We start from the raw sequence: 23,571 nt of genomic DNA on the forward strand, positions 1-23,571 counted from the left end.
AAGAGAAGCAGTGGAATTATAAACGAGGAATTCAGAATATGGCTACCTGGGGTGAGGGAAAGCAAAATGATGGGATTGGGCAGTGGGCACATGGCTAAAGGTTGTCACGTTTATTAATTGACTGCTTTAAAAAACATAAGTGTAGGGAATTCCCTGGCAGTCCAATGGCTGGGCCTCCCTGCTATCACCATCACTGCACTATCACCATCAGTGCACTGTCACCATCACTGCACTACACCGTCACTGCACTATCACTGTCACCGCACTGTCACCGTCACTGCACTATCACTGTCACTGCACTGTCACCATCACTGCACTACACCGTCACCGCACTATCACTATCACTGCACTAGCACTAGCACTGAACTCCACCATCACTGCACTACACCGTCACTGCACTGCCACCGTCACTGCACTATCACCGTCGCTGTACTACACCGTCACTGCACTGCCACCGTCACTGCACTATCACCGTCGCTGTACTACACCGTCACTGCACTGCCACCGTCGCGGCACTGTCACCGTCACGGCACTACACCGTCGCGGCACTGCCACCGTCACTGCACTATCACCGTCGCTGTACTACACCGTCACTGCACTGCCACCGTCGCGGCACTGTCACCGTCACGGCACTACACCGTCGCGGCACTGCCACCGTCACTGCACTACACTGTCACTGCACTATCACCGTCACTGCACTGTCACTGCACTACACTATCACTGCACTACACCATCACTGCACTATCACTGTCACTAGTGCTATCACTGCAAGGTGCCCCAGGCTCAACCCCTGGTTCCTGTGAGTTGTTCCATGTGGACCAAAAAAAAAGTGTAAACCCAGTTTGGGACATATGAGGAAATTCCTATTTTCTAGAACTTTTACCACAATTTTAGCTCTAGAATTTCTTGATAAAGCTGACTTTAGTGTAAATATATGTTAAAATCCAGGTGGCATTAATTTGGGATTATACCATATGCCAATAAATGAAGTTCATACATTTGTAGACATAGAAGGTTCTGAAACCCCAATGACTAACACTGCCCCTTTCTTAAAAAGTATAACCCTTTATAAGGAAGATATGAGAAAGTTTGAACAAATAGTATTTTTTATATAAATGGAAGTTTGAAAGCACATTTTGCATTAAAATTCTCTTCCCCTTTTAATTCACAGAAGTTTTCTTAAGTTTGAAAATTCCTAAAAGTCATGTATGATTTTTAATAGAGCAACTAGTCTTTATGTAGTTAAATTAGATCCCTCCCTAGCAGAATAATGCTGATTCTGTTGCCTTTCCATGGCTCTAATCCCAGCCTCCTTGTTTGCTACAGCTACTGCCCAAGTTTAGGCCTGGATTTGCAAACTAGTAACACAAAGGGTACATTTATTCTATGGGCTTTTTTTTTCCTTGGCCTGTGTATTATTTACATTGGCTTCCTTGGTGGCATAGAGGTAAAGACTCCACCTGCAATGCTGAAGACCCAGGTTCCCTCCTTGTGTTGGAAAGATCACCTGCAGAACAAAATAGCAACCCACTCTGGTATTCTTGCCTGAGAAATCTCATAAACAGAGGACCTTGCAGGCTATATAGTCCATGGGGTCACAAGAATAAGATATGACTTAGCCGACAAACAACTTTCACACTTAAAAAAAAAAATGTGGCCAATAGTTTAAAAATCGGAAATTTTACTTAAAAGGCGGATTCCAGTTTTACTAAAAGCTCAGAATATTTTCAAACATTCAACCATAGCTGAGACTTTCCTTCTTGAAGGCAGTATGGACAGTCCAGTTCAGAGTTTCAGCCATTCTTCTACAACTGGCTCACTTCACTCACAGGCATTACCTGCTTGGCCTCTCTAGGGACGTCCAACCTCTTCTCATATCCCTTCTTTTGCCCTTCCCTCCAACATAGTACTCTTGCTTGGAAAATCCCATGGACGGAGGAGCCTGTTAGGCTGCAATCCATGGGGTCGCTAAGAGTCGGACACGACTGAGCGACTTCACTTTCACTTTTCACTTTCATGCATTGGAGAAGGAAATAGCAGCCCACTCCAATGTTCTTGCCTGGAGAATCCCAGGGACAGGGGAGCCTGGTGGGCTGCCGTCTACAGGGTCGCACAGAGTCGGACACGACTGAAGTGACTTAGCATAGCATTAGCCAACATAGTACATACCCATTACTTCTCCACATTGTCAAAAAATAGAAAGTGAAGAGAAACTAAAAAGCCTCTTGATGAAAGTGAAAGTGGAGAGTGAAAAAGTTGGCTTAAAGCTCAACATTCAGAAAACGAAGATCATGGCATCCGGCCCCACCACTTCATGGGAAATAGATGGGGAAACAGTGGAAACAGTGTCAGACTTTATTTTGGGGGGCTCCAAAATCACTGCAGATGGTGACTGCAGCCATGAAATTAAAAGACGCTTACTCCTTGGAAGGAAAGTTATGACCAACCTAGATAGCATATTCAAAAGCGGAGACATTACTTTGCCAACAAAGGTCCGTCTAGTCAAGGCTATGGTTTTTCCAGTGGTCATGTATGGATGTGAGAGCTGGACTGTGAAGAAGGCTGAGCACCGAAGAATTGATGCTTTTGAACTGTGGTGTTGGAGAAGACTCTTGAGAGTCCCTTGGACTGCAAGGAGATCCAACCAGTCCATTCTGAAGGAGATCAGCCCTGGGATATCTTTGGAAGGAATGATGCTAAAGCTGAAACTCCAGTACTTGGGCCACCTCATGCGAAGAGTTGACTCATTGGAAAAGACTCTGATGCTGGGAGGGATTAGGGGCAGGAGGAGAAGAGGACGACAGAGGATGAGATGGCTGGATGGCATCACTGACTCAATGGACGTCAGTCTGGGTGAACTCCGGGAGTTGGTGATGGACAGGGAGACCTGGCGTGCTGCAATTCAGGGGGTCGCAAAGAGTCGGACACGACTGAGCGACTGAACTGAACTGAACTGAACTGAAGCCGGTTTGATCGAATCACCTCTTGATTTGCTCATTGTTCTCAGGATAAAATCCAAACTCAGAATGGCTTCATGATCTTGTCTGCCTGCTCACTCACACCATTCTGTTCCTCACCTCGTCCCACCTCTGATTACTACTCAGGATCAGCTGTTCCCAAACCAACTTCCTCATGTCTGTGCTTCCTCTCACCTTTTCTTCCTTTCTCTAGGTTGTCATACTCATCATAAAAAAACTGTTCTGACATCAGTCCTCCAGGAAAGCTTTCCCCAAAGCCTTTCCCTCCTGCTCTTCCTTTGTGACACCAAAGCAACCTGAGCTCTTCTGAGTTTGTGAGTTCTTTATTAAAATTGTTGAGGACCCCAAACACCACCAACAGATATTAAACCTGGGTAGGCTGAAGTGGGGTTAACCGTTCTTGGATTAAGACCAGCGTTATTTTCGAGTCTAGACCTCTGACCGAGTTTGGCCCCAAAGGTGAAGTGTGACAGGCGTATGTAACGGTCCACTCCAGTAGGAACTCTGGAGACTAGGGCAGCTTTACTTTTGAGGCCCCTACTGCCCGTGAGGTGCACTAGGGAAAGCTAGCAGCCAGGGTCTGAAGTCCGCGGCGAGCGCAGCTTCGGATTGGATAGGGCGGTGCATGCCGGTAGCGGCTGGGCCTTCGAAGTGCTTGCTGGGAGTTGTAGTTCTCAGAGCCGGAAGTAGGGGGTGGCAGGGAAAGAATCCGCAGCTGAGGCAGCAATCAATGCTGCTGCCGTCACCCGGCCGTAGTGCATCACTCTGAGCCCACCCGCCGTGGGTGCCTCCTTGATTCCCGAGGGGCTCTGGGAGCCCTGAGGGGCGAAGCGACAGGGACGCCTCTCAAGAGGCGACGTCGCAGCCCCGGATGCGGCCAGAGGGCGCGGGAATGGAGCTTGGCGGCTGCGAGAAGGGCTTGCCGGAGGAGAGCAGGTGAGCTCGGAAAAGTCGCGCGCGGATGGATGCGCTGAAGCCGGGAGAGGCTTGGGAAGGCTCCCAGAGCACGAGGAGACGGACAGGAGGACTGCTGTTGTGGGCGACTTGTTTGGGAAGAAATTCTGAAAGGAGAGACGGGGAGGTTAGATCGGGCGGACGAGGGAACGGGCTTAGGGAGAGAGGAGGAAAGGTAGGCTATGCTGAGGGCGGGGGGCGGTGGAGGGTGTGCAGTAGTGGGTAAAATTCAGACCCAGGGCTGCTGCTGGACAGGAGGTGGACATTGAGAGGTGCTGTGGTGAGATTTCATAGGCCAGAGACTACAGATATCAGTAGGGGACAAGGTGGGTGCCCCGACTGAAACTTGCGGTGACAGCAGTTCAGGCCAGTATTAAGAAGGCTGAAGTAAGAATTTCTGGGAGCAAAGGTTGGGCATTGTGAGTGGCCTAGACAGAAGCTTAGGCAAAATGAGTGTGAGGAAGAAGGCGTGAAGGAGGGCCTGTGGGTGAAAGTGGGCGATTGTAAAGGCAGTGGAATGGGAGTGCTTGCTAATGAGACTAGCAGTGGAATGGGAGTGCTTGCTAATGAGACTAGCAATTGCGTGCGTGCCCTTTGTCAATGCTGGATCCCTGTCAGACAGTGACAGGAACCCCCTGTATTTAAACCCGTCACTCCTTACTCACATTGCAGCTAAGCGATTTCCCATTTATTTATATGAAACTGCTATCGAGTTCTTACCTTCTAGAAATTAGAAAAGCTGAATGTTGGCTTGGACTCCAGCTGTACTTCTGTGTAGGTGTTGCTTCATTAATAACTGTGGTCTTAACCTCTTAAGAATCTGGAATGGACAGGATAGAGCAGGAATGTGGCTTAAGGAAGTCCTTCTTGACTTTTAAAAACATTCAGATGTAGTTAGAGTCTCCGGAGCAGCTAGAATCCAAAGACTGGAATATTTACCTCTGAAAAAATATCAACAGGGGAAAATTAATGAGATTTTGTACATGAGTGAAGACCTGGCTATTTTAAAGAGTGACTCCTCTTTTATGTGCACGGTTAGCCTGTGGCTTGCTGTACAAAACCAAGGATGACAGGACTTGGGGTTACTGCATGAGATCTGTGAATGATGTGTTCAGTGAAACTGAAGAGCCTACTTCCCTTTTCCATGTTTCAGTTTCTGCTTATGTATATTTGGCTCTTTATTCTTCCTCCAGATGTCTGTGAAATGCTTCCTGTAAAAAGTCCTATATACTTTATAAACAAATTTTAGGATTATTTTTATTTTCCACTACCAGTTCATGTGGGAGAGGCTAAGTTGGAAATTCAGATTTCCTCCCAGCTGAGTTATTTATTTATTTAATGTATTTAACAAATACTTATTTACTACATGCCAGGCATTGCTTAAGAGCCTTACGAGTGTTATTAAATCCTCATAACAGCTGGGTGAGATAGGTACTATAGTATTACCATTTGACAGGTGAGGAAGCTAAGACATAGACAGGATAAATAATTTGCCAAGGTCATACAGTAAATCCTTGGTGGAACTGGGATTCAGGCAGGCTCTACTTCTAATATCTATGCTATACTACCTCTCACTGTGCTAATATGCTGGGACAAAGAAATGTATGAGGTAATAAATTTATAGCATTCTTTGCCTGTCATTAATGTTACTAAGGCTTCTCCTTTGCAGATATCTTTTTCTATTATTCTTTCCATGCTTGCTTCTTTACCAAGGAACTTTAGTCAAAACTTAATTTCAGTAGGGGGATTATCCCTACGAAATCACTCTTAATGTTAACATAGTCTACTCTCTGTTGGTGACTAGTTAACTTAGAATAATTTATTTAATGGGACTTTGTGACGCCGATGGCCTCTTTAGTTCTGGGTAGTCAAATGGTAAATAAAATACATGACTCGTGCCTGAGAATTGAGGCATTGTGGCTGGATCACTGCAAACCTAACCTTTCTTTGGCCAATAAAACACCCAATTCAGAAGACATCTTCTTGATGAGATGGCATCATTTTTTTAAATATATGAAAGATATATTTAATATATTAAATATATTTAATATAATAAAATTATATTCTGAAAGCAGTTGATGGAGTGAAATGTGCATAAGCTTTATAGCCAGGTAGAGCTGCATTTGAATTCTAGCTCTACTGCTTAACTTGACTTATCCAGCCTGAATGGGAAGAGTGATACCTTCCTGACTGGTGAGGATTCAGTAAGATAATGTGCAAAAAGCTCCTCAGAGAGTGCTGATATGTACTGAGTGCAGAAAATGTCTACTTCCTTCCCCTCCCCAGTTTTCTTGAAATAAGATGAGCATGTGTTCTTCCACTTGCTGTTTGCAATGATATTATTGCTTGTGCTTCCTCCTTCTGTGGTTTCTCTATCCAAATTGAACAAACTGGGGACTGGGGTGTTGGCCTAGAATTTTTTTTTTAATATTTATTTATTTGACTGCATCCAATCTTAGTTGCGGCATGTGGGATCTTTCATTGTGATGCACAGACTCTCCAGTTGTGGCACCTGGGCTCAGTAGTTGCAGCGCCCAAGTTTAGTTGCTCAGTGGCATGTGGGATCTTAGTTCCCCAACCAGGAATAGAACTCAAGTCCCCTGCATTGCAAAGCGAATTCTTAACCACTGGACCACCAGGGAAGTCACTTGGCCCAGCTTTTAACTTCATCCTTGGAGTGGAATGTCATAGATTCCCCTATTGCTTTCCATCTAGCTAGTAATCACTGGAAAAGTGCTCTAGTGCTTAGGGATGATACTTCACTTTTCCTAGACTTTCCTAAATACCGATTGTTTGGAGGGTGTCTGATGAAATGACTGAACCGTAATAGGAATGGTTCTTCTAGCACTGTTGTGTTACCCTCAGCTGACTTGGACTATGCCATCTCCATCTGATCTTGGAATGCAACTACTTACAGTTTTCCTGGTTTAGTGATTCAGATAGTCAGAATTCAAGTAGTAAGATACTTTTTAGTATCTCCAAACTGAGCTCATTTCATTGACCAAAACCTGTTCCTCCTCTGTCTTCTGTCTCAGTTAATAGGGTTTTCCATTCAGTCAGCCAAGCCAGAAACCTAAGTGAAATTTGATACTTCTCCTTCATTTCCCATATCCAAGTAGTTGAGTGAGTTCTGTTTCTGATTTTTCTCCTGAAGCTTTTTTCCCCTCCATTTCCAAATATATTGGCTTATATTGTTTTAGGAATGGCCAAATGTAGGTGCTTAAACAAAAATTTTTCCCTGTCTCTGTGCTGTTTTTTTCTGATGTGTCGGCTTCATTCTCAGCAGTTTTTTCTACAGGATAACCCTTGGCAACTTCAAGTTTAACAATCCATCCAAAAAAGAAAAAGAGCAATGCCAATAGGTATAGCAAAAGTGAAAAATTTTGAACTGACTTATGTTACTGTTTTTTTTTTTTTTAAATGTTACTGTTCTTGTAATCAGGGTATGAAATATGTTGCTCCATCAGGCCTCAGTTATATGCCCAACCTTGGATCCTGGCATAGGGTGATTCTTTTGTGGTACTTCATGGGCCGGGTCAAGTGCCAGAAGGGTGATTTCCCTGTGAAAAATCAGTATTCTGATACCAAAAGAAAGAGGCATGAATTCTGGGCAGATGTAAACAAAATAAGGCCTTTATTATTTCTCATTGTGGACTCTCCCAGTAGCCTCCTGACTAAGCTCCCAGTCTGAACCCAGTCCCTCAATTCCAAATGGCCTCCACATTGCTACCAACGTAATTTTTCCAGAAGCAAAGTTACTATAGTATTTTGCTCAGAAATGTTAAGTGATTCCTCACTGAAAATAGAAAGTCAAAACTTTTTCTGGTATTCAATATGAAGTTTCCAGTTACAAAACTGTGACATTCACTCACTCTTACATCTCCTCTCTCATCATTCTGATTCCTGCTCCTCTACATTTCCTGCGTTACCTCCTCTGCCTGGAGAGCTCTTAGTCGTCCTTTAAATAATGCTCCTTTAGAAGGCATCGTTGACCTGACCTTTTCCATCTCTCTTATTACAGTACTTCTCACTCTATAGCATTTTTTTTTAAATGAGTGCCCATTTCCCCCATTGCACTCTGAATACCCTGAGAGCTGAGGACTGTTTTTTTTTAACTATCATAAGCGTGGTGCCTAGCACAGTGCCTGGCATATAATTGGTATTCATTGAATATTTGCACAAGGAATGAAAACAGTAGCAATTCGGTCCGGCTTCTTATGGTCGGGCAGGTGTTATTGGTACTGTTGCTATTGAAAAGGCCTCTTTTTTTTCCCCCTTCCTCTTTGTTCATTTTTCACATTTTCACGTTAGTTTTCGTTTTCTATTTCTTCCCTTTCTTTCCATTTTTCCTTTGACCATGCTCTGAAAGTCTATATAGCACTGATGGTAAAGCAAGTGGATCACGTGATTCGGGGGCGATCCATACTGCTAGTCCAATTATTTGTACACACCTCTACCCCACAGAAACATAACTCTGAAGCTTTGGGGGAAAATTCTATTGTCAGAACCCGGGAGCCGGAGGTGTATCAGCTGACAGCACGGACCATAAGCTGAAGCTTTTCTCAGTATCTACCATCCGCATAGCTGTTTCTGCTTTTTACAGCTACTTTATTGCTTCTTCCATAAATGGAGTTTTTTTCTGTTTTTTTATTTTGTTTTGTAATCTTTCCTCCAGAAACAACCTACCTTGGTGTTTATAGACCAGCTCTGTCCAACATGATAGCCACTGAGGTGATTTATGTCTAAATTAGTTAAAATAAAATAAAATTTTAAAATTTTGGTTTTTTAGTCATACTGCACAGACTTCAAGTGGTTAATGGCCACAGTGGCTGGTGGCTACCATACTGGACAGCATAGATAGAGAACATTTTCAGCATCACAGAAAGTTCAGTTGAACAATGCTGCTGTGGATTTAAATCTGCGTTTTTTTCAGGAATGAACTGCAGCATGCTTACATGTTTTTAGTTCCTCTGGATCAGGCTCACTTGTAGTATAACCTACAGTTGATTAGGAGAAGAAAAAAATTTTATCATAAGATACTTTTGAGAAGAAAGCAGTAAGAGTCATAATGCCATTCCTCTTTACCACCTTCACCTCTTTAATCACTTCAAGATTATTTTATTTTTGCCTCCTAACCTCCTAGAGAGTCCTTTGAGAGTTTAAAATTTTCCAAGGGTCCCCCCCACCCCGGTTTGTTCTATTTTTGTTATTTGTTCAATGTTTTATTGTTTTCTAGTCAAAGAATATATTTATACTACGTCTACTTTTAAGAATCTGTTGACTTTTTCGTGTGTGCCTTAGTACAAGGCTAGTTTCTGTGACTGTTCTGTATGTCCTTTAAAACAGTGTTCTAAAGGATGTAGTTTTCCAGATGTAATAGAACAACTTTATTCATCGTAGATTATTCAGCTCTTCTAATCACTTTTTTACTTTTAGTTTTCATGATCTTCCATTACCGTTGTTTTTCCTTTTCTATTTCCATTTTTCTTTTTCTTTTCTGCAGTTTTTGTTTTTTGTGTGTGTTGTTTTGCTTGATATGTTTTGAGGCCATGTTATTCGATACATAAGAACTAATGAGAGCTGTATCTTTGTTATTCCTTCTTTGTCTTTTTAAATATTCTTGCCTTGAATTCAACCTAGATATTAATATAGTTTCCTCCTACTTTTTTGTTTGATTGGCTGTTTTATTTGAAATAGTTGAGTTTATTCCATTGATAGTTATTTTTATCTCATCTCAAGTCTTAATTCTGTCATTTTTTAAAACTGATTTTTATAATGTTCTCCTGCTGTTTTCTTTCCTTAGCACTTTTTGAAATAGTTTAGTTTTAGTTCTCATGCTCATGCTCAGTCGTGTTTACTCTTTGCAACCCCATGAACTGTAGCCCACCAGGGTCCTCTGCGCATGGAATTTTTCAGGCAAGAATACTGGAGTAGAGTGCCATTTCCTACTCCAGGGGATCTTCCTGATCCAGGGGTCAAGAGAGACAAAAGAGAGACTCTCCAAGACTCTTGGCAGGTGGATTCTTTACCACTAATGCCACCTTGGAAGCACCAGTTTTAGTTCTAATGATGGTTATCTTTTACTTTGAGTTCATTTCAGTTCAGTTCAGTCACTCAGTCATGTCTGACTCTGCGACCCCATGAGTCGCAGCACGCCAGGCCTCCCTGTTCATCACCAACTCCTGGAGTTCACTCAGACTCACATCCATTGAGTCAGTGATGCCATCCAGCCATCTCATCCTCTGTCATCCCCTTCTCCTTCTGCCCCCAACCCCTCCCAGCATCAGAGTCTTTTCCAATGAGTCAACGCTTCGCATGAGGTGGCCAAAGTACTGGAGTTTCAGCTTTAGCATCATTCCTTCCAAAGAAATCCCAGGGCTGATCTCCTTCAGAATGGACTGGTTGGATCTCCTTGCAGTCAAGGGACTCTCAAGAGTCTTCTCCAACACCACAGTTCAAAAGCATCAATTCTTCAGCGCTCGGCTTTCTTCACAGTCCAACTCTCACATCCATACATGACCACAGGAAAAACCATAGCCTTGACTAGATGGACCTTTGTTGGCAAAGTAATGTCTCTGCTTTTCAATATACTTTAAAACTCCCTAAAACTGAGGTGACTGAGGCAGTATCTTTCCTCCTTTGCCTTTGCTATTGGAGTGCTGGTGTATGCACTGGTGTATCTTACTTGTAAAGCACTCTTCTACTCAGACAACCTAAGATGTAACTGTAGGGTAATGAGTTTGGCTTTCTTATGTGACTCACAAAATGAACTCTGTTGTCTTTCATTCTATTCAGTAAGCAGATTTGAGTCTCTTGTATACAGGATCATCCAATATTGAGGAAGTCTTTCTGGCTATCCTGCTTCAGTGAGAGCACCATGAACATAAACAGGGCTTTGGAATCTGTGCTGGAAGAGATTCGGCCCTGGTTTAAATGCAGTTAAGATATTCGTTGGGCATTGAGCACTGTAATTGGTCCTAATTATCACAAACTGTCCAATCCCAGAATTTTCTCTGAAGCAGAATGGGTAAGAAAGCTTTGTACTAGGTACCCCTTCTGATTTAAAAAATTGGGTTTATTAGATTTATGCTAAGAAGGCTTATTGTGGCAAATAGATGGAGGAACAATGGAAACAGCAAGAGACTGTATTTTGGGGGGCTCCAAAATCACTGCATGAAATTAAAAGATGCTTGCTCCTTGGAAGAAAAGCTATGACAAACATAGACAGCATATTAAAAAGCAGAGACATTACCTTGCCAACAAAGGTCCATCTCGTCAAAGCTATGATTTTTTCCAGTAGTCACGTATGAATGTGAGAGTTGGACCATTAAGAAAGCTGAGCACCAAAGATTTGATGCTTTTGAACTGTGGTGTTGGAGAAGACTCTTGAATCTCTTGGACTGCAAGGAGATCCAACCAGTCAATCCTAAAGGAAATCAGTCCTGAATATTTATTGGAAGGACTGATACTGAAGCTGAAACTCCAATACTTTGGCCACCTGATGCAAAGAACTGACTCATTGGAAAAGACCCTGATGCTGGGAAAGATTGAAGGCAGGAGGAGAAGGGGACAACAGAGGATGAGATGGTTGGATGGCATCACCAACTCAATGGACATGAGTTTGAGCAAACTCTGGGAGATAGTGAAGGGCAGAGAACCCTGGCATGCTGCAGTCCATGGGGGTTGCAAAAAGTTGGACACCACTTAGCAGCTGAACATTAACATGAGATTTATGCAATGGAAGTTCAAAGGAAAAGGAAAGTAATTCTACTATTATCTGCATGATGGTAGTACTTTCTGTAGGTTATTCTTTATTAATCAGCTATTCTATCTGTTTTACAGATAAGGGAACTGAAACTTAAGGAGTTTAGTGACTTGCACAGCTGGTTTGTGCAGAGCTATGCTATGCTATGCTATGCTATGTCACTTCAGTTGTGTCCGACTCTGTGTGACCCCATAGACGGCAGCCCACTAGGCTCCCCGTCCCTGGGATTCTCCAGGCAAGAACACTGGAGTGGGTTGCCATTGCCTTCTCCAATACATGAAAGTGAAAAGTGAAAGTGAAGTCGCTCAGTCGTGTCTGACTCTTAGCGACCCCATGGACTGCAGCCCACCAGGCTCTTCCGTCCATGGGATTTTCCAGGCAAGAGTACTGGAGTGGGGTGCCATTTCCTTCTCCATCCTTAGAGCTGAGAGGTGTATAATAAAGTCAAATGTGTTTTTTCTATAAGCATATTATTTATTTAAAAAGCATCATATAAATATTTAACTACATACTCTACAAGTTAAATACTATATAATTAAAAACAGAAAATATAGAGCCAAATAAGAAAGTTAACTACAAATTAAACATTGTAGTTTCTTGCTACCTCAGTGTTATGATACTTATTTCCCTAATTATGTTTTTCCTTGTTTTAAGAATGAATCCATTACTTCTTTCCAGGAAATGCTTTCTGGCATTAAAAGTCCTAGGTGCTTGCCTGACCACAGTCTGTCAGCATAAGATACCTTTGATACTTAAGTATTTAAAAAACCCTTTATGGTACTTTCCAGCTTCTTGTTTGCAAACTTGGTACATATTATTGACCTTTCATTAATTGCTAGCCTGACGGAAGGCGGAAATAGCTCCTCTCTTCTCTACGTTCCCTTATGAAACCAAAAGTAAACACTATTAACATATCACTATTTCTCTTAGTATATGTATGTTGAGATCACAATTATAATTTTACATTCTGCTTTTTATACTTTTACATACTTTCATTAGCTTTGGAAACTCTTCCTAATAAAATGTTTTACTGGTTTCATGATGTTCCATACATGGATGTCACATACCTCTCCTCACATTTCAGGGATCAGATCATTATCTGACTTGGGACAGCCTGACCTTCAACTCTGGTCTCAGGTAGATACCACATGCCAATCCAGACAACTGGCATGTTGTAGATGGGATATGCTAATAAGTTCAAGCTGTTTCTTTTTACCACTAAAAAGAGCACTGAATGTAGAAGATATACCAATATATATTTCTTGCATTGAATCTCATTTTACAGTTGCACAGTACTCACTATTTACTATTGATTTCACTTATTTTTAGTGATTAGTTTTATATTGGTATATGGTATAACACTTATTTAAAAAATAGCATTTACTTATAACTTTACTGTTTTAACCTGAGTGTCACTTTTAATTGTGATTTGGCATGCTTAAGACTAAGTTGGCATTTAGGGAAACTGTTTTTCTTGGGTATCCTTATTTGAGTTGCTTAAGTAATTCCTGTTCCTTTTCAAAGAATGTAGTCAAAATCCTCTGAAAAGAAAATAGATAGAACTTTATTCTGCAATTGGCTTTGCTGTTTGTTGATAAAAATAATTCAAGTAGAGATGGATTATACTGTCCCTTGCCACTTGGGCCTAGTTCTTCCTAGACATATGGTGAGATGCTTAGAAAGACCTGCTTTTAATTTATGGTGATTAAAGAAGAGCACTTTGTGGGACTTTCCTGGTGATCCAGTGGTTAAGAATCCCCCTTGCAATGCAGGAGACTCAGGGAACTAAGATCCCTCATGCCTTGGGGCCTGCACACTAAGCCCTGCACACTGCAACTGAGACCCGATGCAGCCAAATAAATAAATTTTTAAAAATAATAAGAAGAAGAGCACTCAGTATACTTGCAGAAGTGGCTCTACAAAGGACTGCTTTGAGCCTAATCTAGTCCTTGCCTGTGCCCAGATGAGGTTACATGTGAATGCAGGATACCATTCAAATAATTATTACCAAACAGGTTTAGCTTAGGAAAGACTGACCTCAGTTGCTAACAATCTGGGTCAACGATGAGGAGGAATATTTTACTTCCTATGGTGATCTATTGACATCTAAGATTCAAATATGAATGGATTAATCCAGCCACTATGTATGGGCTTCAGTTGAATTTAGTGTTTTAACTCTCTGAAAATGAAAACAATATTATTAGGGAAAAGGATCCTAAAAAAGGCAAAGACACTGAAGAGACTGATTATATAAATAAAAAAATTTTTTAAAGTTTACTTTTACCTCTACATGCTGCTGCTGCTGTTGCTGCTGCTGCTGCTGCTAAGTCGCTTCAGTCTTGTCCGACTGTATGCAACCCCATAGATGGCAGCCCAACAGGCTCCCCGTCCCTGGGATTCTCCATGCAAGAGTACTGGAGTGGGTTGCCATTTCCTTGAGCATGTACCAAATATAGATGATTTGGTACATCTTAGAGTAAGAGCCACATTCTTTAGCTTTGGTATCTCAGTGACAATTCATGTTGGGGAAGAAAAGTTCTTTAGTTCATCCAGAAGTTGTTAATAAATCTGAATGCTCAAGGTTTCTAGAGTTTCAGTGCTCTTTGTAAAATTTTGGGATCAAAGCCCTAGGATTTAGGGTACTTAGTGTCTACATGCAGGATTTATGATGATGTTCTTTGATGTTTAAACTAGTAAGATCAATATAGAATGAATCAGAACACAGATATGCAGAGTCACTTGAGGAACCAGACTGGCTCTCAGGCCTGCACAACTTGATTGTAACCTATTGGGATTGTGTCAGTCAGAACAGGCCAGATTAACCCTGAGGAAGCATAGGAGATGGAGAGTCACGGAAGCAAAAGTTGGCAGTCAGTTGGCCCCTGTGATGGCAGTTTCTTACAGTACAACAGTAAATGGCCTTTTAATGATCACTTCAGTCCTGTGTGCATCTTGGTTACCTTGAAATATCTTTCAGGACTGGTTTAGAAATAGAACAGGGAAATGACCAACAGGTACATGAGAAAGTGCTCCACAAGACCAGTCATGAGGGAAATGCAAATCAAAACCAGAGTGTCATCTCACACCTGTTAGAAGGGCTAGCATTTAAAAGGCAAGAGACAACAAGTGTTGGTGAGGATGTGGAGAAAAAGGGACCCTAGGGCATTGTTGGTGGGATTGTAGACTGGGGCAACCACTTTGAAAAACAGTATGGAGATCCTTCAGGATATTAAAGATAGAATTGGCATATGATCCAGCAGTTCTCCTTCTGAGTGTATGTATCCCAAGGAAACAAAATCACTATTTCTTAAAGAATCTGCACCCCCATTTTCATTGCAGTATTATTTAAAATAGCCAAGACATGGAAGCAACCTAAGTGTCCACTGGTAGATGAATTGATAAAGAAAATGCCATACACACAGATACACACATGGGAATATTATTCAGCCATAAAGAAGGAAATCTAGCCATTTTTAACAGCATGAGTGGTGGGCATTAAGCTAAATGAAATAAATCAGACAGAGAATGGCAAATAAGTATTATCTCACTTATATGTGAAATACCCCAAACCCCAAATGCATAGAAACAGAGAACAGATTGATTGCCAGAGGCAAGGGATGAGGGGGTGGGGGAAATGGGTGAAATGGCCCAAAGGTACAAAGTTATAAGTCAGTTTTAGGGGCATAATGTACAGCATGGTGACTATAGTTAACAGTTCTGTATTGTGGTAATATATTTGAAAGTTGCTAAAAGAGTGGATCTTAAATGTTCTCATCACAAGGAACAAAGTTATAACGGTGTGAGGCGATAGATGTTCACTGAACTTATTGTGGTAATCATTTCACAGTATATACATAAATCATTATGTTGTATGCCTTAAACTAATATAATGTTATATGTCAGTTACATCTTAGTAAAACTCGGTGGGGGGAGAAATAGAACAGGGGAGCCTGGTGACTCGAATGTTTAATGACATAAGGGTAAAAAAACCCTGGTGTCTCCCCATTTGAATAAATTCTTGATCTCAAGGGCTCTAGAGTAGATCACAGTGGCAGCCATCTGGCTTTTCCTTTTTAGATAATACTCCTGTACCAGACCTAGCTTCATTCATTTTATTTGTCTGCCATTACTCTATTCATCCACTTTTCAAGAATGGCTTAGAAAGTGTACAAAATGTAGGAGCGGTTAGTTTTGAGCACTGATGGAGTTAGAAAGGATTTCAATTCAGAACCCTCCTACCCTTGTAGCTATTTAAATGTTGCTAAACGGGTAATGGTAAAAGTCCCTTGAAGAAATTATAACCATCCCCAGGACTGTCCTTGAAAAGGAAAGAGCAGCATTCTAAAAAGATATGAAAAAGCTAGGCAAAGTGTACAGCATAGCAGTCGGGGGCCCAAGAGGAGGAGTTTGATACCGCATCTCCTCATGTTTTCCTTATCCATTTGATTCTGTGCATCCAATTCTTTTTATTCAATTGCAGCTGGTTTTGAATTTTTATTGGGTAGGAAGCTGTATTGAGAAAATGCTGGGAATTTGGGAGGAACCTTGAATATCATCTAGGGCAGCAATTTTTAGACTTTTCCACTGAAGTACTTCAGATGATCCAGGAGAATAAGCCAATAGTTGATTGACTTGGGGACGTGTCCTAAGTGGCTTAGTGCAAGCTTAGGACATTTTTGCCTCAATTTTAGCTTAAAAAATCATGGGAGAAAATCATGGGCAATTTTTATTCTTATCTATAATATTTGTGTACAGATATATATACTTAGTACTGGAAATACAGTTAATAAAAAGTTGTTTTTTGACTTTTTTGTTCAGGCAAAGGTTTCTGGTTTTCAGCAAATGTCCTTCATCTCTTTATATAGTGCTCACATAATGTCATTGCCCAGAAATGGATCTTAACCAACTGAGCCACTGGGGAAGCCCAGAAATGGATCTTAATGGCTCACAAGCCAAGAAACACAGGGTTATGGGCTACTTGTATGAGGATAAAATGATAGTAGATGAAGATCACCTTACAAAGAACAATATGCTATGTAAATATGAGGGCTTTTTTTTTTTTTTAATTTTAAAAACTTAGTGTTCTTTGCAGCTTCAGTCCTCTCAGAATTGGGTCTTCAGTTCAGTTCAGTTCAGTCACTCAGTCGTGTCCGACTCTTTGCGACCCCATGAATCACAGCACACCAGGCCTCCCTGTCCATCACCAACTCCTGGAGTTCACTCAGACTCACGTCCATCGAGTCAGTGATGCCATCCAGCCATCTCATCCTCTGTCATCCCCTTCTCCTCCTGGCCCCAATCCCTCCCAGCATCAGAGTCTTTTCCAATGAGTCAACTCTTCGCATGAGGTGGCCAAAGTACTAGAGTTTCAGCTTCAGCATCATTCCTTCCAAAGAAACCCCAGGGCTGATCTCCTTCAGAATGGACTGGTTGGATCTCCTTGCAGCCCAAGGGATTCTCAAGAGTCTTCTCCAACACCACAGTTCAAAAGCATCAATTCTTTGGCGCTCAGCTTTCTTCACAGTCCAACTCTCACATCCATACATGACCACTGGAAAAACCATAGCCTTGACTAGATGGATCTTTGTTGGCAAAGTAATGTCTCTGCTTTTCAATATGCTGTCTAGGTTGGTCATAACTTTTCTTCCAAGGAGTAAGCGTCTTTTAATTTCATGGCTGCAATCACCATCTACAGTGATTTTGGAGCCCCAAAAAATAAAGTCTGTCACTGTTTCCCCATCTATTTGCCATGAAGTGATGGGACCAGATGCCATGATCTTCGTTTTCTGAATGTTGAGCCTTAAGCCAACTTTTTCACTCTCCTCTTTCACTTTCATCAAGAGGCTTTTTAGTTCCTCTTCACTTTCTGCCAAGTAAAAAATTAATAGGGAGAGAATGTTAGGATGTGGGACAGGAGGCTTCTTGTCTTAGACTTTCTTTGACATGGTATGATCAAGTACAACAAAGAAACTAACCATTGGTATAATTGGTGGCCTTGCAGGAGGGAGCATTGGCAGCTGCTGGGTAATTTGAAGACTACTGTGGAGGGTTTAGTGTCAGCCAACAGCCCCAATGTCTGGTCCAAGTATGGTGGCCTGGAGCGGCTGTGCAGAGACATGCAGAGCATCCTCCATCATGGGCTCATCCATGACCAGGTATGTATACTGCTTCTTTTTTTTTTGCCAGATTGGCCAGATCACTTGTTGGAAAGAAACATTTGCATTAAGTCCTTGGCAGAGAGAAGATGAAGGCAACTGCGTGTGTGAGCCCTTGGGATCAGGACTGTAATATGATGATAATGAGGAGGAGAAGGACAATGTCATGATGAATCATTAAGGTTTTCCTCTTTAGAGTATCCTAGGATATATCTGAGAAATATTTACAGGATATTGTCCTTTTTAGACTATCCTCTGAATATCATTTTGTAGATAACTGGTTGATGCTTATGAATGATAGTTTTTAGTTATAGCTTACTTTTTTTCTGTATAAACTTTGTTGATGTTGAACTTCTTTTCCTTATATCCTCAAACACTAGCTTTGAGTATTAAAAATGAGTTAAATCTCAGTGGTTTCTGCTTCAATTCTCAGTAGCAGTTACTCCATCTGCAGTGTTTTAAATAAGGTTTGGTTCTGGGTAGAACGGTCAAGTGGGTCATTGGATCTGATCCTCCACTTTTTAAAAATCAAACCTCATATATATATGTGCATAATTTGTGTTCCCAAACACTCAAATACTTCCCTAGTCAGGGCCTAGTCTTCTTTCCTGAAACCTTTTTCTGAGCCCGGCTTGTCTTTCTTTTTTAATCAGAGTTTATTCTCAACTAGCAGTCACAATGGGAAAAAATGAATTGGTATTAAGATATTCATAGTTGATAGGATTTAATGTGCTACCTTCCCTTCCAAAATAGTGTGTATTACCTCTAAACAAACTCTTTAAACCAGTTTTCTTGTTTTTTCAGAATTCACTGGAAAAGTTGGCTTATGTTAGATTCTCTTTATTCAGAGTAAGTTCTGAAAGTGAGGCCCTCTTTCTAAAGAATTTTGAAGATCTGAGGACAATTTTTATCCTTTAAAGAACTGAATTCTTCTCAGTGGTCATCATTATTAAACTCTCACTCAAGGAGTTTGGATGCAACATTGTATAGTAGATTGACAGACATCTTCAGAGTCAGACAGAACCTGGATTGAAATTGCTCAGGTCCTTGGGGAAAAAAATGACAGTAGTAATAATTATGGATCTCTGAGTCAGACTGCTCTTCTTTTAATCTCAGTTTCACCACTGTGTGGTAGTGAGTAAGTTACATGACTGTTAGTACTTCTGTTTCCTCATTTGTAAAATGAGGCGGTTACACTGGTATGTATCTCATAGGATTGTTGTGAGAATTAAATGAGATAATACCTGAAAAAGCTTTAGAAAGTGTAATAAGTTGTCTGTCAGTCTTAACTATTAGGTGATGTTATCTTTTTTGAGCTTTTTCTTATCTGTCTAAATAATGATAATATTATTTATGTCATAATGTTTGATAGAAAGATTAAATGAAACAGCATACAAATTGGCCTAACACAGTTCATGGTACATAGGAAGTAATTGATAAATATTCCTTTCATTTTTTTTTTTAAGTTTCAAGTTACATGTTGTCCTGTGAAAAAAAATATGAACATCGGAATCTATAGAACAAATAATTTAACCCACCACAATCTTGCTTCTGCCCTTACCATTGTTGTTCTTGCTACTGGAGTTTAAGTAAGTTCGTGTTACCAAATCCAGTGCACATCTTCCCTCTGAACACTGTCTTGTGTTCTTCACTGTTGAACATCATCAGACCTTGACTCATGTTGCATTATCTTCCAGTCTCATAGAGACCTCTTCTACCCCTATGACCAGTCTTTCTTAGTTTCTTTCCCTGGAATTTCTTCCTCTCAGATTTTCAGTTCAGTTCAGTTGCTCAGTCGTGTCCAACTTTTTGCGACCCCATGGACTGCAGCATGCCAGGCTTCCCTGTCCATCATCAACTCCCAGAGCTTAGTCAGACTCATGTCCATCGAGTCAGTGATGCCATCCAACCATCTCATTCTCTGTCCCCTTCTCCTCCTGCCTTCAATCTTTCCCAGCATCAGGGTCTTTTTCAGTAAGTCAGTTCTTTGCATCAGGTGGCCTAAGTACTGGAGTTTCAGCTTCAGCCTCAGTCCTACCAGTGAATATTCAGGACTGATTTCCTTTAGGGTTGACTGGTTGGATCTCCTTGCAGTCCAAGAGACTCAAGAGTCTTCTCCAACACCACAGTTCAAAAGCATCAATTCTTTGGCACTCAGCTTTATTTTTAGTCTAACTTTCACATCCATACATGACTACTGGGAAAACCATAGCTTTGACTAGATGGACCTTTGTTGGCCAAGTAATGTCTCTGCTTTTTAATATGCTGTCTAGGTTTGTCACAGCTTTCCTTCCAAGGAGCAAGCATCTTTTAATTTCATGGCTGCAGTCACCATCTTGAGTAATTTTGGAGCCCTCCAAAATAAAAGTCTGTCACTGTTTCCGTTGTTTTCCCATCTATTTGCCGTGAACTGATGGGACTGGATGCCATAATCTTAGTTTTCTGAATGTTGAGTCTTAAGCCAACTTTTTCACTCTCCTCTTTCACTTTCATCAAGAGGCTCTTTAGTTCTTTGCTTTCTGCCATAAGGGTAGTGTTATCTGCATATCTGAGGTTATTGATATTTCTCCCAGCAATCCTGATTCCAGCTTTGCTTCATCCACCCTGGCATTTCGCATGATATACTCTGCATAGAAGTTAAATAATCAGGGTGACAGTATACAGCCTTGACGTACTCCTTTCCCTATCTGGAACCAGTCTGTTGTTCCATGTCCAGTTCTAACTGTTGCTTCTTGACAACAACAGTCTCATTCACTTGCATTGTTTTAACCATCACCTGTACACTAACAATCCCCAGCTCAGACCTCTATGCTGAATTTTAGATCCGTAAGACTACCTATCTGCATACAGATTTCTCAGGAGGTAGGTCAGGTGGTCTGATATTCCCATCTCTTTAAGAATTTTCACAGTTTATTGTGATCCACACAGTCAAAGGCTTTGGTGTAGTTAATAAAGTGGAAGTAGATGTTTTTCTGGAACTCTCTTGCTTTTTTGATGATCCAGTGGGTGTTGGCAATTTGATCTCTGGTTCCTCTGCCTTTTCTAAATCCAGCTTGAACATCTGGAAGTTCACAGTTCATGTGCTGTTGAAGCCTGGCTTGGAGAATTTTGAGCATTACTTTAGTTTTTAATAGAGTCCAGTCCTATGTCCTTATCTCCTCTTACTTTGTACATTTTCCTGAAACAGTCTCATTCACTTGCATTGTTTTAACCATCACGTGTTCACTAACAATCCCCAGCTCAAACCTCTGTGCTGAATTTTAGATCTGCAAAACTACCTATCTGCTATACATTATCATCTGGCTGGCTGTCCTACAGGCCAAACACAGCATGACCCCAAACAAACTTATCTTCTCTCATAAGATTGCCCTTCCTCCTGATGTTTAAAATACTAGTCTGTGGCATTGCCAGCTCCTCAGTCTCCCAAAGCCAGAGTTGGGAACTGTACCAAAAGGTTTTATAAAAACCCAATACAGATTTCCCAGACTGAGGACCTACCAGATTAGAGGCTCCATCATTTAGTGGTTCACATACTTGCATCTTGATAGTAAAAAAGTTCTTTTCTTGGCTCTGTTACTAATTTTACATCATCATCTGGAGTAATCATTTTACTGTAATCACAAGACAGTTTTACCATCTGTGCCAGAAAGAGAAAATGTGTCATGATGAAATAGTGAAGTGAAATTCCTGAGTGAAAGATGCTTGGTAAATGCAACACAATATTATTGTTATGAATAAGTAATAAGATCTGTGAAGGCACTTGGTCACCAGAATGAACACTATTAACGTATATGGTCACCTACAAAATAGCAATAGTGTTAGTCGGTGGAAGCAGAGCAGACCAGACAAATCTATCATCCACATACAAATTAGCAACTACAGGCTCAAGTGAGAAGAATTAAATACAGAAGATCCATACCACCTTCACTGCTGCTCTGTTATGCCTTGTAAAGATCTAAAAATTAAAGTCTGTGTCAAGGACTTGTTTTTTCCCTCTCATTTCCTCTCTAAAGATTAAGGCTTTCAAAGGCTTCTAGCTGCTGTGTCATCAGGAAGCTATTCTGGGTGTTGTGCCCTTGGAGGGGGAAGGGATACAATGATTCATGCTGGGCATATCTCTTTTGTGCTTTTCTAGGGATGTGTTATGGAATGTGAACTATGTTTTTTTTAATCACTCAGGGCCTTAGGAAGCTATAACATCATAACCCTGTTCTTAAAGGAATCTCATTTTCCTTGACATCCTGCATCTGGACTACCTTTTAGTCTTTCCACAAGGCATGGTGTATTTGATAACCCCTTTTCTGCCGCTTGGAAATGTGGAGATGCTTAACCCCCGAGTTTCTGAGCTGACTATAAGTACAGAGATCCCCCCTTTTCCACCACTAAGAAGAAACCTGTAGTTGACATATAGATGTTCCAATTTAAAAATAACAAAAATAACAAAAAAGACCTCTTGTGTATGTGTATGTATATATTTGGCTGTACTCTGCGGCATGTGGAATCTTAGTTCTCTGACCAGGGATCAAACATGTGCCCCCTCTTTGGGATCATGGAGTCTTAACCATTGAACCACCAGGGAAGTCCCTGTTTATTTCTTTTCTGAATATGTAAATAACATATGTTTTTATTTGCTGAAAATTTAAAAATTATCGAAGCATTTAGAAGAAAGTAGGTTATTACCCTGTAGATAAGGGCAGCCCTGATAAGGGCAGCCCTGATTATAAATCTGACTGCGTTTGTGCAGAACAGAGGAGTAAGCCTGTCCCTTTCTGTCCTAAATCCTCATGCTCACTTTTCTTCCTTATCAGTTAATGTCCTTTGTGTCATTTTCTCCCCTCTCCCCAGAATAGGGTACTTTCATCTTCATTAAAAACCTGTAGCAGATATCCTTTCTCCTCAGTTCTTTTCTTTTTTTTCTTTCCTCCTCAATTATTTTCTTAACAGTTCTGTGAATTTGTCTGCTGCTTCTTGGTCAGCAGAAGCCGCTTCTCCAAACCTCTTTCTAAACATTTTAAACCATCCTTCGTTGGCATTAAATTCTCCAGCTTTAGATCCTCCACCTTTTTTGCTTTCAGTTGTCACATAATGACTTTGCTTTTTCATGAATCATATTAGAGTCTTTAGGGATGTCTTCCCTATAGCAATCCTGTACCCACATAAAAGCTGAGTTTTCAATATGTGATTAAAGTTATTTCTCAAATAGTACAAGATTTTTGTGCCTGCTGGAGTAGCTACAGCAACAGCTTCACAAATTTCCTTTTTTTTTTTTTTACCATAGTCCTTATACTGGATTCATTTATCTTGAAATGGTGGACCTAACTGCACCTGCAGGCCTCAATCTATGGTGTAGATTCGACTTTTTCTTATAATGCCATGACTTTTCTCTGCTTCTTGGAAGCACTCCCAACATTGCTAGCGGCACTTCGTCTGTGTCCCAGAGTGCTATTCAGAATTTTTGCTATTACATTAAACACAATGGAAAATACATGAGAACTGGGAGAGGTCACTTTTTACCACAATATGTATTTTACTGAAGAGCCGAACATTTCATACAGAGATGATTAGTGTCACATGGCATTTTGAGTGGACACTTGCAACATTTGAGCTCAAACAATAACAGGAGGTGGCTACAAAATTATTATAGTAGTACATAATTACATAAAATTAACTGTGCAATTATGATTTGATGTTCTTCTATATATTTGTTTACATTTCTCGT

At 40.9% G+C, this 23,571-nt stretch overlaps 1 protein-coding gene across 9 annotated transcripts in view; it reads left to right on the top strand.

Moving 5' to 3' along the window:
- The first annotated feature begins 3,641 nt into the window (after positions 1-3,641).
- Positions 3,642-23,571, top strand: part of RUBCN (rubicon autophagy regulator) — a 51,124-nt gene continuing 31,194 nt past the window's right edge. For 7 of the 9 annotated variants that reach the window (XM_061411029.1, XM_061411051.1, XM_061411037.1 and 4 more), the window contains exons 1-2: positions 3,642-3,914; positions 17,699-17,852. In XM_061411029.1, the coding sequence (XP_061267013.1) occupies positions 3,850-3,914; positions 17,699-17,852 (219 nt within the window). In that variant the 5' untranslated portion in view covers positions 3,642-3,849. The remainder of the gene's footprint in view (positions 3,915-17,698; positions 17,853-23,571) is intronic. The other 2 variants (XM_061411060.1, XM_061411088.1) reach the window with 1 other exon arrangement.

The sequence above is a fragment of the Bos javanicus genome, chromosome 1, assembly GCF_032452875.1.
Source record: "Bos javanicus breed banteng chromosome 1, ARS-OSU_banteng_1.0, whole genome shotgun sequence".
NCBI lineage: Eukaryota > Metazoa > Chordata > Mammalia > Artiodactyla > Bovidae > Bos > Bos javanicus.